We start from the raw sequence: 12,912 nt of genomic DNA, 5'->3' as shown, positions 1-12,912 counted from the left end.
CGGTCTTGAGCTCCTGGGCTCAGGCAATCCTCTTGCCAAGACTTCCCAAAGTGCCGGGGTTACAGATGTGAGCCACTACACCTGGCAAGATTTTTAAAAGAAATATTTTTGACAGACACTTGTAAAGTTAGGTTATGGAAGTGAATTTTAAGATTTTTTTATGAGGATTATATATTTTGAAAACAAAGACAACATGTTTAAAGGGGACCTCCATAATAGGACTGAGTGGAGCTTTATTAAAGAGTGCTGTGTGTTGTCTCTGCTGTTCATACTGTGCCCTTTCTCTGGTGGAAAAGAAATGGGTCCAGCACCCCTTTCATGCCCAGGAGATGCCTTTGGCCTCTCACCATTTGAGTCTGGCATGGCATTTGTATACTATATGAAGCCATGTTTGAAGTAGAGGTTCCTAACGGACATTTTCCTACATGGGATGCTGATTAACTGCCTGCTTATAATCAGTAATTGAGCATTAACTCCTCCATAGTGCCCCATCATAAATCACAGTCCACACCCTGTAGCCCACCATTGAAAGTCAATTACACAGTATTTGACCAGACTATGAACATGTCTAATTTGGGAGAGAGTGGCACCCACATACACCTTAATGGAAATAATTGGCAAGCTCTCTGGCAAAATTTAACTGCTGAAAGAACATCCTAGCCCGCTCAGCTTATACTCAGAATGTGTTTCCAACAGAAAGAGATGTACTTGGTATAGAACCAGAGAATTAGAATAAAATGAATTCTTCTGTTGGCAGAGTATATATATGTATACATTCTTCTGTGTTTTGCTCAGTGGGTAAGGAGCACTTCTTAGAAAGACTGCAGTACACAAATGTTTTCAATTTGAGCTTGCACATTTCGTCTAATCTGTCCCTGAGACAAGGTTTGCTGCCCTGGAGGTGACTTGGCTCAGTCTTTAAAACACACACTAATGAGTTTCAGGTTTGGGACAGAAAAGAGGGCTTCTCTGTATTGGGCAAATGTGAACTTGGAGTTGTTTCCTATGTATGAAGGGGACCTCCCAAAAAAACCAGACTTGTCTTTTGGAGGGCAGGCCCCTTGGGGTACACTTGGAATTTGTTCTTCCAGGTTAAACAGTCAACCAAAGTTTTTATCTGGAAGTTGTAATAAGGTTGCATCATGATTTGCAGAAGAAATATCCTCAGTTGTGTCAAGCAGGTAACTGGTTCTTCCATTATGACAATGCACCTGCCCATACCATGCTGAGTGTTCAGCAGTTTTTTACCAAAACACACCCTCCCTATTCACCCAATCTCGCCCTTAGTGACTTTTTTTTTTTTCCCCAAATGAAAAAAGTCTTCAAAAGGAAACTTTTTTGGCAATGTGGAAGAGGTGAAGCAAAAAAATGGCAGAAGCACTAAAGGCATCCAAATTGACGAGTTCAAAATTTGCACAGTGGGAAAAGCATCTCAATAGATGTATTGCATCAAACAGAGAGTACTTTGAAGGTGACTGAAGTTTAAACATGTAAGAGTAAATATGCAATTTGTATAAACTCCAGTTTTTTGGGGTCCCCCCCATATGTATTGAATAGCTCTGTAATGTCACCCTGGATAGTGGCTCTTCTGCTGTCTCCAGACAGCTGATTGACTTTGCACAGGGTGCTCCACGCTCACCTATGTTTAAAATAGCATTGACAGACTTCATTTTTGTAAAGGGAACTTTGTGAGAGAAAAATAGGACAAAGATTATCTGAGTGCAACTGGATGTATCGAAGGATACTTACAACCTTTAAATAACCTGTACATTTGGGTTTGGGCTAAGTTTGTTTTGTTTCTCCTCAGCTGTTGGAAGCATGAGAAAATTCAAAGGAAAGTCGCCTTTCATCCCTTTTTATGCTGATCCGTCTAGCACTGGTTTAGGGCTAACTCATCTGCTCCAGCCAGTGCCCCACCTGGAAAGGGAGTAGAGGAGCTGGATATGGACATGGTTTTGTGTAGACGAGATAGCAATAAACCGATGCGGTCAGACACCCTTGTAGTGCCCCTCCCCACTACCTTGGGCAGAGCGCCTGCAGACTCAACTCCAGCTGCCGTGGAGATGGACGCAGTCGCTTGGCTTTGCACATGTCTTGCTCATGTGCTCAGAGTGAGTCACAATGTGTATGGAGCCAACAGGCAAAATAGTGTTGATTTCACAAATTCCATCATCCGTGGAGGGTCAGCCAGGGACTGTAATTTCATTATGGGTGGGAGAGTTGCCCTTTCTCTGTGATGCTGCTTTTGTCCCTGTTCCCCATCGTCTGTGAGGCCATGCACAGCCTCTGCAAGCCTCCTGTCGGCCTCAGTTTCCTCCTTTCGGAAGAAAGCAGAGTGGGCCAGATGACTCCTGCAGCCCTTTCTAGCCTCCACAGTCTGAGTTCCATTTCTTCTGCCACGTGAGGCTGGGGCATCAGTTGCTGCGTTGGAGACTATTTGGCTGTCGAGTTGACAGACTGTTAAAGCAGATGAAGGTGAATGAGCAACACTCAAGTCCTGCAGAGTTTGTGTTGGATTTGCTGAAATGTCCAGCAGAAACTTTTGGTGATGAAGTGCTTCTGAATGCTGGCAGAGATGTTAGATGATGGTGCCCCATCAGCGCTGGACGCTTACTGGGGTAGGGGCTGGGGGGGGAGGATGTCCTGCTTGAGCTCCTGGGTGGCAGCACAAAGTGGTCCAGTATGCAGTCTGGCATCAGAAGAGGTTGGTTCTGTCATGCACCTGACTGTCCCTACCCACCTAGATGCCTGAGCCTCGGGGCCTTTGGCAAGTTACTTTCAGGGCAAAAAGCCTAAAGATCAGGCATGTGAAAGTGTCGAGCAAGTAGATGGATCTTGATAAGTAGGTGATTGAAATCAAAACAGCAATTTGTACAACCACCAAATAAGATAGCCATATCTGAAAGCCAAAGAAAAACTAACATTTGTGTAGTGAGTAAAATTTCACAGAGCACTTTAGGAAATACTGTCTTTTCATCCTTACAGCATCATTTTACAGAAGCAGAAACACCAAGAAGTCCCTAGGGTCACAAAACCTGGAAATGAAGTTGAGATTCAGGTCTTCTGATTTCAAACTTGTGTTCCTTTCACAATATGCTACCAACACACCAGTACACCTGGTTGATACATTTTATAGTTAAAGTTAAATTTCTGATGACTCTGGAAAAGGAAATAAATGACCAGAATGGTAGTAGTACCTGTTTTTTTTTTTTTTTTTGTAGGGGGGGGAGGTTCCTTGTGCCCTTTTTGTATGACTACAGCTCAACTCTGTATTAAGACAAACCAGGAAACCCTGGCCAGTCATTCCTCACGTTGTGGGATCTTAACTCCGAAACAGCTCCTGGGGGTAGCTGGAAGATTTGAATATCTCTGGGATGTCGCTGTCCAGTTTCGAAATAATTTTATAAATGGGTTTCTTCCAGGAAGGATCTGAGTCTTTCCCTGCGGAGACAGCCCTGAAGAACTCCTGTAATGTCAAGCTGGTGATTTCCAAGAAGCAGTCTGGGACCTGCATTCCCAAAGAGACCCACAAAAAGGAAAAGACATGAGGCTGGGAGGCCCTGGTGCCAAGGAGACCTTGCTGGCGGGTGCTGCCTGCCTCTTGGGTGGTGGCTAAAGGCGCCCTTGCCCCACTGGCTCTGGCTTCTGCAGTCACAGACCTTGATAGGACAGCTCCAGTGAGACAGCCCTGGGAGAAGGTGAACTAGGGACACTCCTTTTGTAGGAGGAGCCAGTTCCACTAATGGGTGACCTTTAGTAAGTCAGTGGGGAAATCTTAACTGAAATTGAGCCTGCGACTTGAAGGGGTTTTCGTGCTCTCTTGCATAGTACCTGTTATGGAAAGGAATGCCCTGAGCTTGTGACTATCATACCTCATCCCTTAGGGATGATTCCCCTCAGGGATAGATCCAAAGGGCTTACATTCCTGCTTCCAAAGCTGGTTGAGGGGCTGTTCAGGACCCTCACCCCAGCTGACACCCTGAATGATGGGGTGTTCCGCGGGTTCCCCAGATCCAGCTTGGCTTGGACCGAGCATTTGAGCAGGGGATGCCACCAGCTGTCACATATGTCTTGGAAGTGTCAATAAACTGCTCTTTATGATCTCAGCCAAGGGAGAAAAGCAAGAAGAGGGAATTAGAGTCTGTTCAGACACACTTGGCACCCACAGAATACAGTGCCAGCCTGAGAGCTGTCAGCTATGCACGAGGCAACATGTATCTCTTGAGGAATCTGCACCAGTGGCACGTAGAGTTACCCGTCGGTGATGCTTTACCTCTGAGGTGCCACCAGCGTGCCTTCATAGAGAGCCCCAAGGGCCTGAGAAGCTTGAATACTGTTTGTTTTTATTTCCAGAAACGATCTTAGGTAACTTGTCATGAAAGCCCCACATATAAAACTGATATATATATAAATACAGGTAAGAACTAACTGATGGGCCGGGCTCGGTGGCTCAGCCTATAATCCCAGCACTTTGGGAGGCTGAGGCAAGTGGATTGCCTGAGCCCGCGGGGGTTCGAGAGCCACCCAGCAACTTGGCGAAACCTCGACTCTACAATAAATCAAAAATTAGTCAGGCGTGGAGCGTGTGCCTTTAGTTCCAGCTACTTGGAAGGCTGAGGCAGAAGGATCGCCAGAGCCCAGCAGGATGAGGCTGCGGTAGCCGAGAGCATGCCATTGCACTCCAGTCTGGGCAACAGAGTGAGACTCCAACTCAAAAAAAAACAAAAAACTGATGAGCAGAACAGAAATTGTTCAGAAAACCTAGGCCAAGACTAGGTGTCACAGCTAAGCATGCAGTCCTGAACCTCTTGGAACTAAGGCAGAAAGATCAGTAAGTTAGAGTATTAAGTCTAAGAAGGTGTAACATCAGCCACCTTCTGCTTATGTCTAGAAGGAAGCCTGGCTGTCCGATTTGCTGCATCCACCTGCTGCCCAAGGGAAGCTGTTGAGGCCATAATCTTTGTGGATGACATAGAGATTGTACCCAGGCTTCCCTGGCTCCATAACGTAAGGATGGACACAGAATGGGATCTTTTATAAAACTCCAGTCACGGCCGGGCCGGGTGGCTCATGCCTATAATCCCAGCACTTTGGAAGGCTGAGGATTACCTGAGCCCACGGGTTTGACACCAGCCTGGGCAACTTGGCAAGACCTCATCTCTACAATAAATCAAAAAATTAGCTGGGCGTGGTGGCACATGCCTGTAGTTCCAGCTACTTGGAAGGCTGAGGCAGAAGGATCGCCTGAGCCCAGCAGGTTAAGGCTGCGGTGCCCTGAGTGTGGCTCTGCCCTCCAGCATGGGCGACAGTGAGACTCCAACTCAAAAAAAAAAAATTCCTGTCACACATGGAAGACACTTGTAGACCTCATGGGACCCCCATGGGTAGTCTTACCTCAAAGTCATTTCCCTTGTTGTAGTGCATGTTGAGCGCTCGGAAAAGTTCTGAATCACGGGGAACCACCAGGACTTTGGGGTTGGTGATGCCATCTGAAATTGCTTGCCGGGCGAATTTTTCCATTTGGATGTAATAAAACTCGCGGAAGTTGCTGAACCACTTGATCATCTGGGAGGTGATACAGCGGCTGAACTGTACAAATGAGAGGCTCATCAGGTGAGGCGTTTGCCATGAGGCACTTAGGATCAGAGCTGCCCACGTCCAGCTCAGCACAGGGGCTAACGTGAAGGGCAACGTGAGCAGGGACTTTAAAAAAGAAGCCATGGCTATTTTCTAAGCCTATTTGATTATACTCAGAAAACTCTGGATTAACTACAATGCCCACTAGAAAGTAAATGTTTTTTGATATGCTAGATTTTTGGAGGGTTTTTTGCCTATGAAAAGCTTCTCATGGTATCCAAGTGTGACTTAACGGAGAGTCCAGGGTTGTGGCCAGTGTAGTGACAGCTATTGCTGCACCCAGGTGGATGGTGTGGCCAACCTGGAGCCTTCCACCTGGGCAGAGGGCCAAGGGAAGAGGTGAAGGTGTAGGTCAGAAAGCAGTTTACTGGCAACTTCGAGGTGCAGAGTGGATTGAAGTTGAAATCAGAGTTTGCTGCTGCAGGTATCAACCAAGCAACTGAATATGTGGGAGAGACCTGGAAAACTTTAATGATATAGATCCAAAGTATTAACTGCCCCTAGCCCAACACTCCAGGTAAAGGAGGCCCTTGGAAGCTGTTGATGGGAACAGGTGAGGCCCAGCTCCAGCAACCAGTCAGGTTTTCCTTCTTGTCATACTTGATCTGTGTGTGCTTTTATCCCATTTTGAAACACAACGATTTGGATGTAAGTTTGTCTGACTCTCTACATATTCTTTCTATAATATCCCCAGCAAAGACAGAAAAATAGTCCAAAAGTGCTACTTACTGTGTCCCCTGCCCCCTCCTTCCCTTCCCATGTGTGTGTGGGGTCATCTACAGCTCAGAAGCTTGAACATTCAGAGACCAGCCTTCCTAGCCTCAAGCTGTCCATGACCATCTGGGCCCAGCTTCCCCCCAGACCTGGAAATGACACTGATTGTATCAGCAACACTAAGAAGAGCTTGACGTGTCTGTGTGGTGGCCCCAGCCTTGCCTCATGCTGTTAAAGCACACTGCCACTTGGGAGTTTTGCAGAAGCTGAAACTCTGAGTGACTTTACCTGGACATCAGGGAAATAGGCCTTCAGGAGGCTGGAGCTAGGGTAGCGCGTGAAGAAAAACATCAGTTTGGCCTTCTTCAAGTGACCAGGGTTTAGGCCCTCCTGGATTTATCTCAGTGTCAAGGAAAACCAACACTTTAAAACACCAGTTTATCAAATAATTTTCTCAGATTATCCAGATAGCAAGTTGTCCCATTCCTTAAGGTTTCTATCTTATTTTCTGTCGGGTTGAGTGGTGTATTTGCTCCATTTTTCTGTCTCTGGAAACTCTGGTCAGGTATCCTGGATACCATATAGGCACAGTTAAGTTACAGAATTTGAAAAATGTTTCAGGCTGGGCACAGAAGCTCATGCCTGTAATCCCAGCACTTTGAAAGGCCAAGGCAGAAGGATTGCTTGAAGCCAGGAGTTCAAAACCAACCTGGACAACATAGTGAAACTCTGTCTCTACAAAATATTTAAAAAGTTAGTTGGACATGATGGCATGCACAGAAGGATCACCTGAACCCAGGAGTTGGAGACTGCCGTGAGCTGTGATCATGCCACTGTACTCCACCCTGGGTGACAGAGTGAGACCCCAACTCAAAAAAAAAACCCCAACATCTCGATGTGTAAAAGTTGCATGGCAATATGCTGTTGAGTACAATTTGCTTTTATTTGTGTACTTTCAGAATAGGATGGGAAGAGATGGCAGTTCTCTTCCAGATAAATCATTTTGAAACCCCGAGTAGAGATTTACTTCCCCTCTCTGTCTCAGTTTCCTCATCTGTGAAATGAGAGGAGTTGGTCCCCTTCCTGGCTCTCACGCTCAGAGCTTCCTGTCCAGTGTCCACACCACCAGGCACCTAGCCAAGATGAGCACCAGCTCACGTCTGCCCTCACTTGAGTTGCTGGACCTGTTGGCCTGTACCTGCTCTCCGTGGGCCTGGCAGAACTCCCCCTCGTTCTTCCCATCTCAGCTCAGAAACTCACTCTCCCTCCCTTGCCAGATTTGCCTTCTCTGGGCTACCAAGACTCTTTGTACAAAACCTCTGTTGTAGCAGTGAGCTCACTGAAATTTTTACTGCATATTTGTCCCCTTTTTAGACTGTGAGCTCCTTGAGGGCAAGGACCCTTTCATCTTTGTGTTTCATGTGCTTAGCCCAGTGCTAGGGACATAGTAGGTGCTCAATAAATGTTTGTTGGGTGAAGGAGTAACTGAGTGAATGGTCAAACTTAATCCATACGCACACGTGGACATTATATTTTAAGCCATACCTTACTCTGAGAACGGAGTCCTTCCCTTGAATGAGAGCAGGGAGACTGGTGTGATTGCCTGAAACTCGGTGGGAGGGAAATAAAGATTTTCACACAGGCCGGGCGTGGTGGCTCATGCCTGACCAGCCTGGGTAACTTGGTGAGACCTTGTCTCTACAATAAATCAAAAAATTAACCAGGCGTGGTGGCACATGTCTGTGGTTCCAGCTACTTGGAAGGCTGAGGCGGAAGGATCGCCTGAGTTCAGTGGACCGTGGCCACAGTGGCCATGAGCATGGCACTGCACTCCAGCCTGGGTGACAGAGTGGGACTCGTACTCAAAAAAAAAAAAAAAGATTCTCACACAGACAAGCCTAGCATTCCCAGGCACAGCCTCAGGTGGGGTGGGAGGCTCACACAGAGTACCCTGGGGCCTTGGGTCTGGAAGCTGCAGCTTGAGACAGTTCAGCCTTCCTGATAGATGAATCCATTTAGCCAAAAGGAACCAAACCTCCTGGCCCCGGGACACAGGCTGTTATGTAAAGCCCTCTGTGCCCGCCACGTTGGCCCTACTTCTTACCCTGTTTCTACAGGCTCATAAATGTCTGGAGAGTCCAAAGAGTCAGTCTCAGACTCAGATTTTGCCGTCTACTAGCTGTATGACTTTAGGCAAGCCACTAAACTGTGTGGGGCCTCATTTCTAAAACGTGGAGGATAGTGGTGAAAACTTTTGCTTGGCCATCAGGTCCTGGGTTTGAATCATGGCTCCTCACTTGTCTAAAGACTCCTCACTTGTCTAAAGTCCCTGCATCTCAGAAACATCATCCTAGAGTGGATGCTTGAGGACTGTGAGATACCACTGGCCCAGAAGCCCTTAGCCAAATGTGGGGACAAGTGGGAGTTCAGATTTCAGAACTCTCGTTAACCTATGAAAACTGTGGTGTGTGTAGCCTCCGATGGTTAACGTCTGCAGAGGGGCAGTCTGGAATCCCACGCACTGGTATTTCTACAGCAGACTGCATGACTACTACGTGGGATCAAGTCTATTAAAGGCCTCCAATCAGTGCAGGTCACCAAAAAAGATGGCATCAATCTTAGGGGGCAAGTCACCGGGCTTTTCAGAGCCTTTGGACTGTGGCCAAGTGGTGGTGGACACGTGCATGTGAACTGCCAGTGGCGGTGCCCACCACAGAGAAGGCACTCAGTGAATGCCACCCCTTCTGTGGCCTTCACGCCTGCCCTTCCTTCCTCTCAAATGCCACTGACTGGAATGCTCTTTGGCATTTACTCCCAGGTGGTGGTCTTGGTCCCCAGGAATGGATCTCCAGGGCTGGAACACAGGAATCAGGGAACACCTGGCCGGGATGCCGCTGGGGCCCAAGTCACTCCAAAGGCAGCCCTGCTACCCCCGCGCAGCCAGGCTGCGTTGGAGTCTTTCTGGCCGTGAACCCTCCTGAGGCTCTCCAGGCCTGAGCCCTGCTTCAGGGGGCAGGCACAGGCACGTGTCGGTGCCAACAGGTGTTAGCGCATCCTTGGGGACTGAGCCCTCTTAGGTTCTGCCTGAACTTAAAGCGGGGTCTGAACCGGCGGTGATCAAAGGCCCAGGCCGGAGCCTCTCTCTTACAGAAATCTAGCTGGGACCTCCGCCCTGCCCGACGAGGAGGCGGAGCGCGAGGGAAGAGGCCTGAGCCGGAGTTCGTGGCCTCGTGCGGCCTTCCCGGAGCCGTAGGTGCTTCCACACCCCTGGCCGGCAGGAGGCGCTCGTGGCATTCGGGACACAGGCCGGGCTCTTCGTGCTCACGAGCCGGCCGCCGCCCTCCCTGGCTGCCTGTGCGAGATTGGTCTGCTCCTTATGCGACTCCACAGACACCAACCTCGTCGGCTCAAGGCCGCGTGCGAGAAGCCGCAGCGCCGACACAGCTCGCTAAGAAAGCAACACCCAAAACACGTTCTGCGAACCAGTCCTGCAAGATGCTAAGTGTCTTTGGCCATGACTTGGGCTGCTTACATGCTCCTCTTAGAACTTCCATGGGCCTGCCACAAGTTAAAAGCTCTGAGAAGCCCTGCAGCAGAGAAACCAACCCAGTATTTTACCCAAGCTACTGTGTTTTCTTCTTCTTGTTTTTTTAGAGATGAGGTCTCACTGTATTGCCCAGGCTGATCTCAAATTCCTGGCCTCAAGTGGTCCTCCTACCTCAGCCTCCCAAAGTGCTGGATTTTCAGGCGTGAGCCACTGCACCCAGCCCCAAGCTTCTTTTTCTTCTGTTTCAACAGCTGTTAATATCCTGAAGGTCGCCTATAATCCCAGCACTTTGGGAAGCTGAGGTGAAAGGATGCCTGAGCCCATGGGTTCAAGACCTGCCTGGGCAACTTGGCGAGACCACATCGCTACAAGAAATCAAAAAATTAGTCGGGCGTGGTGGTGTGTGCCTATAGTTTCAGCTACTTGGAAGGCTAGGGGGAAGGGTCACCTGAGCCCAGCAGGTCGAGGCTGCGCTGGCCAGGAGCATGCTACTGCCCTCCAGTCTGAGTGACAGAGACTCCAACTCAAAAAAAACAACAACAAAAATACACACACACACACACACACACACATACTGAGAGTTACTCTGGGAAACACCTAAAGAGGGTGGGGTCTGCCTGAGGGTTGCAAAGATGGTGCAAGGAGATCCAGACCACTCCGACCAGCCTGGGCCTCTCAGGCTTCCTCATGAGGGGTCTCTCCCTCTGTGCCCGGTCCCAGTCCCCAGCCCTCTCAGCTGCGGCTTGGAAGCTGCTCCTTCAACTGAAGCCTGCCTCTCAGGGTCTAGACCCTGAGGACAACTCCTCTCCCACCTGCCCCGGAAGGTGCTGGTCCCTCCCATGCTGCCCACAAATGATCTAGACAGTGTAGCTTTTTGCCTGCAGAGCCACAGGGTGGGGAGGTGACCTCAAGTGCCTAGGTCCATGGGCAGCCAACAGCCAGAGCTAGGGTCCTTTCTTCCATGGGCCATTTATCAAATGTTGGAAGCCCGTTTGAGTTTAAAAACAAAACCCTTTTAGGGCCAAAGAAATTAGTCGGTACTGGTGAGACCTGATGGTTCACAGAAGAAAAATGAGCCTTTCCAGGTCTTAGGTTCCAGAATGTGTCACCACTTTAAAAGCTGTGGGTGGGGGCAGGATTGGCAGTAGTGGGAAACTGTGGGGCGGGGGGCGGGGGGGTAGGCACACCTCTTCAACAAGGTTGCCTGCCTGCATAATAGACATTTGTATAACTATTTGTATACCTAACCCTGAATGGTACCCCACATCTTTTTTTTTTTTTTTTTCTGAGTTGGAGTCTCACTCTGTCACCCAGACTGGAGTGCAGTGGCCGCTTCTGGCCACCGCAGCCTCGACCTGCTGGGCTCCGGCGATCCTTCCGCCTCAGCCTTCCAAGCAGCTGGAACTACAGGCACGCGCTACCACGCCTGGCTGATTTTTTGATTTATTGTAGAGATGAGGTCTCGCTGCCCTGGCGGGTCTCAAACCCGCAGGCTCAGACAATCCACTCACCTCAGCCTCCCAAAGGCGCAGGATTACAGGCTGAGTTACCGAGCCCAGCTGTACCCCACATCTTTAAAAAACTTTTTTTAAAAAGCTGTGAGCCACAGGGAGGGAAGCCCAGAAGCACTTTATAAGGATCGAGGGACTCAAAGCTGTCCCTCGTGCAGTGTAGGTATTAGTCCTATTAGTCCCCACCCCTCCTCAGCTTTCGGTTTCCTGTTTGTCTGGGCAGTGACCATGACAACTTCAGTTTCCAGTAAAGGATATGTGGACCGAAGAGAAAGGAAGGGTCTCCAGGACAGCCCGCCGGCCGCTCTGCTCCATCTTCACAGAGGGCAAGAGGGGCAGACGTTCCAGAGGGGCAGAGGCGAGAGGCAGGGGGCACCGTGCCGGGCTTACAAGCGATGGCTGCAGCCTGGCTGCTCCCCAGGGCCTCAGGGCAGTCTCTGAGGACGGGTGACTTTGCGAAGGTGAGTCCTGGGGACCACCACCGCCCCAGTGGCTATTGGGCCCGTGGCCCAGTAGCTGGCTAGCAATCTGGTTTTCCTGAATGTGGGAAGGCGCAGTTAAGGGACAGTTTGCTGGGGCACTCTGGTAGCGTCTGAGGTTCATTTGTGGAGGGATGGGGTACCTGGGAGAATCTAGAGGCTTGGTCTTTGGGAGGTTTCCCAGTGGGACCCCAATTTGTGGCTGGACCCTCCCAGGCAAGACAGCCAGAGGGAGCGCGTCTTTGCAGGCACTCACCCCAGGGGGCGAGGGCTCACTGTGGCCCTCCAGCAGCCCCTGGAAGCTTCTGCCCAGCCTGGCCGGGGGGCCTGGTGGGTCCAGCAATACCTCTTGTAGTACAGAGTCCACAGCCTGGGACACGGCCCTGGTCAGTTCCCGCCTTAGAATCTCCAGGGAAGCCCACACTGGGGAAGGAAGGAACCCAGGCTGCGCGGGTGAGTGTTGGTCCTCAGACACTCCGTGCCCATCTGCCCCAGACAGGTCCTTGTGGGGACCCTGGCAGGGGAGGACGTGGGGCCCGCAACCACCCCTCTGCTGGACGCTCCGGGGACCTGGTCCCCTCTCGGCCTGCAGGACCTGCCCTTGCAGGCGTTCCAACTGCTGCTGCAGCAGGTGGAGCTCGGCTCTCACCCCAGGGCGCCTCCTCCCACTGCCCGGGGCTGTCGGGGGGCCTTGCTGCGTGGGGAGGCGCTGCTTCCTCCTCCGGTCCCGGGCCTTCCCTGGGCAGCCTGGGCTAGCCCCCACCGGGGCGCTGCCTGACTGAAGGCTTGGGGAGAGACACATGCCTCGGACGATGGTCTCCACCCTGGCCCTCTTGGCCTGGACATGCTCGTCCTCAAGGCAGCTGGGGTCGGCCAGGCTCGTGCTGGGCACCTGGCTCCAGCGAAAGGGGTAATCTTCCCCCAGCTCTTGGGGACACGGGCTTCTGGCGCCCTTCCTACAGGGCTCTGCCAGGTGGGAGCAGGTTCGGGCCTGAGGAGCAAGCAAGGTGGGGTTTGGCTCCAT

At 50.5% G+C, this 12,912-nt stretch overlaps 1 protein-coding gene across 1 annotated transcript; it reads right to left on the bottom strand.

Moving 5' to 3' along the window:
• Positions 1 to 3,322: 3,322 nt before the first annotated feature.
• Positions 3,323 to 12,912, bottom strand: PROX2 (prospero homeobox 2). Its single transcript, XM_008064174.1, has 4 exons — positions 11,668 to 12,912; positions 6,640 to 6,747; positions 5,395 to 5,589; positions 3,323 to 3,508 (listed from the first exon to the last, which is right to left on the bottom strand). Exons 1-4 carry the CDS (start codon positions 12,910 to 12,912, stop codon positions 3,323 to 3,325), a joined length of 1,734 nt encoding a protein of 577 aa, XP_008062365.1.

The sequence above is a fragment of the Carlito syrichta genome, unplaced genomic scaffold, assembly GCF_000164805.1.
Source record: "Carlito syrichta isolate Samal-C Ts95f unplaced genomic scaffold, Tarsius_syrichta-2.0.1 Scaffold307214, whole genome shotgun sequence".
Taxonomy (NCBI): Eukaryota; Metazoa; Chordata; class Mammalia; order Primates; family Tarsiidae; genus Carlito; species Carlito syrichta.
Note: the sequence above shows the minus strand (reverse complement) of the source record. Positions and strands in the feature narration are given on the sequence as shown.

Bases quoted from the DNA above. Each gene is read 5' to 3' on its own strand.
- PROX2 (XM_008064174.1), bottom strand. From the start codon at position 12,912: ATGGAGCCAAACCCCACCTTGCTTGCTCCTCAGGCCCGAACCTGCTCC. The intron at 6,748-11,667 runs ATATCCTTTACT...ACACTGAGATAA, and splicing joins TTCCTTTCTCTTCGGTCCAC to ATCCAGGAGGGCCTAAACCC. The intron at 5,590-6,639 runs GTAAAGTCACTC...TCATTTGTACAG, and splicing joins CCTATTTCCCTGATGTCCAG to TTCAGCCGCTGTATCACCTC.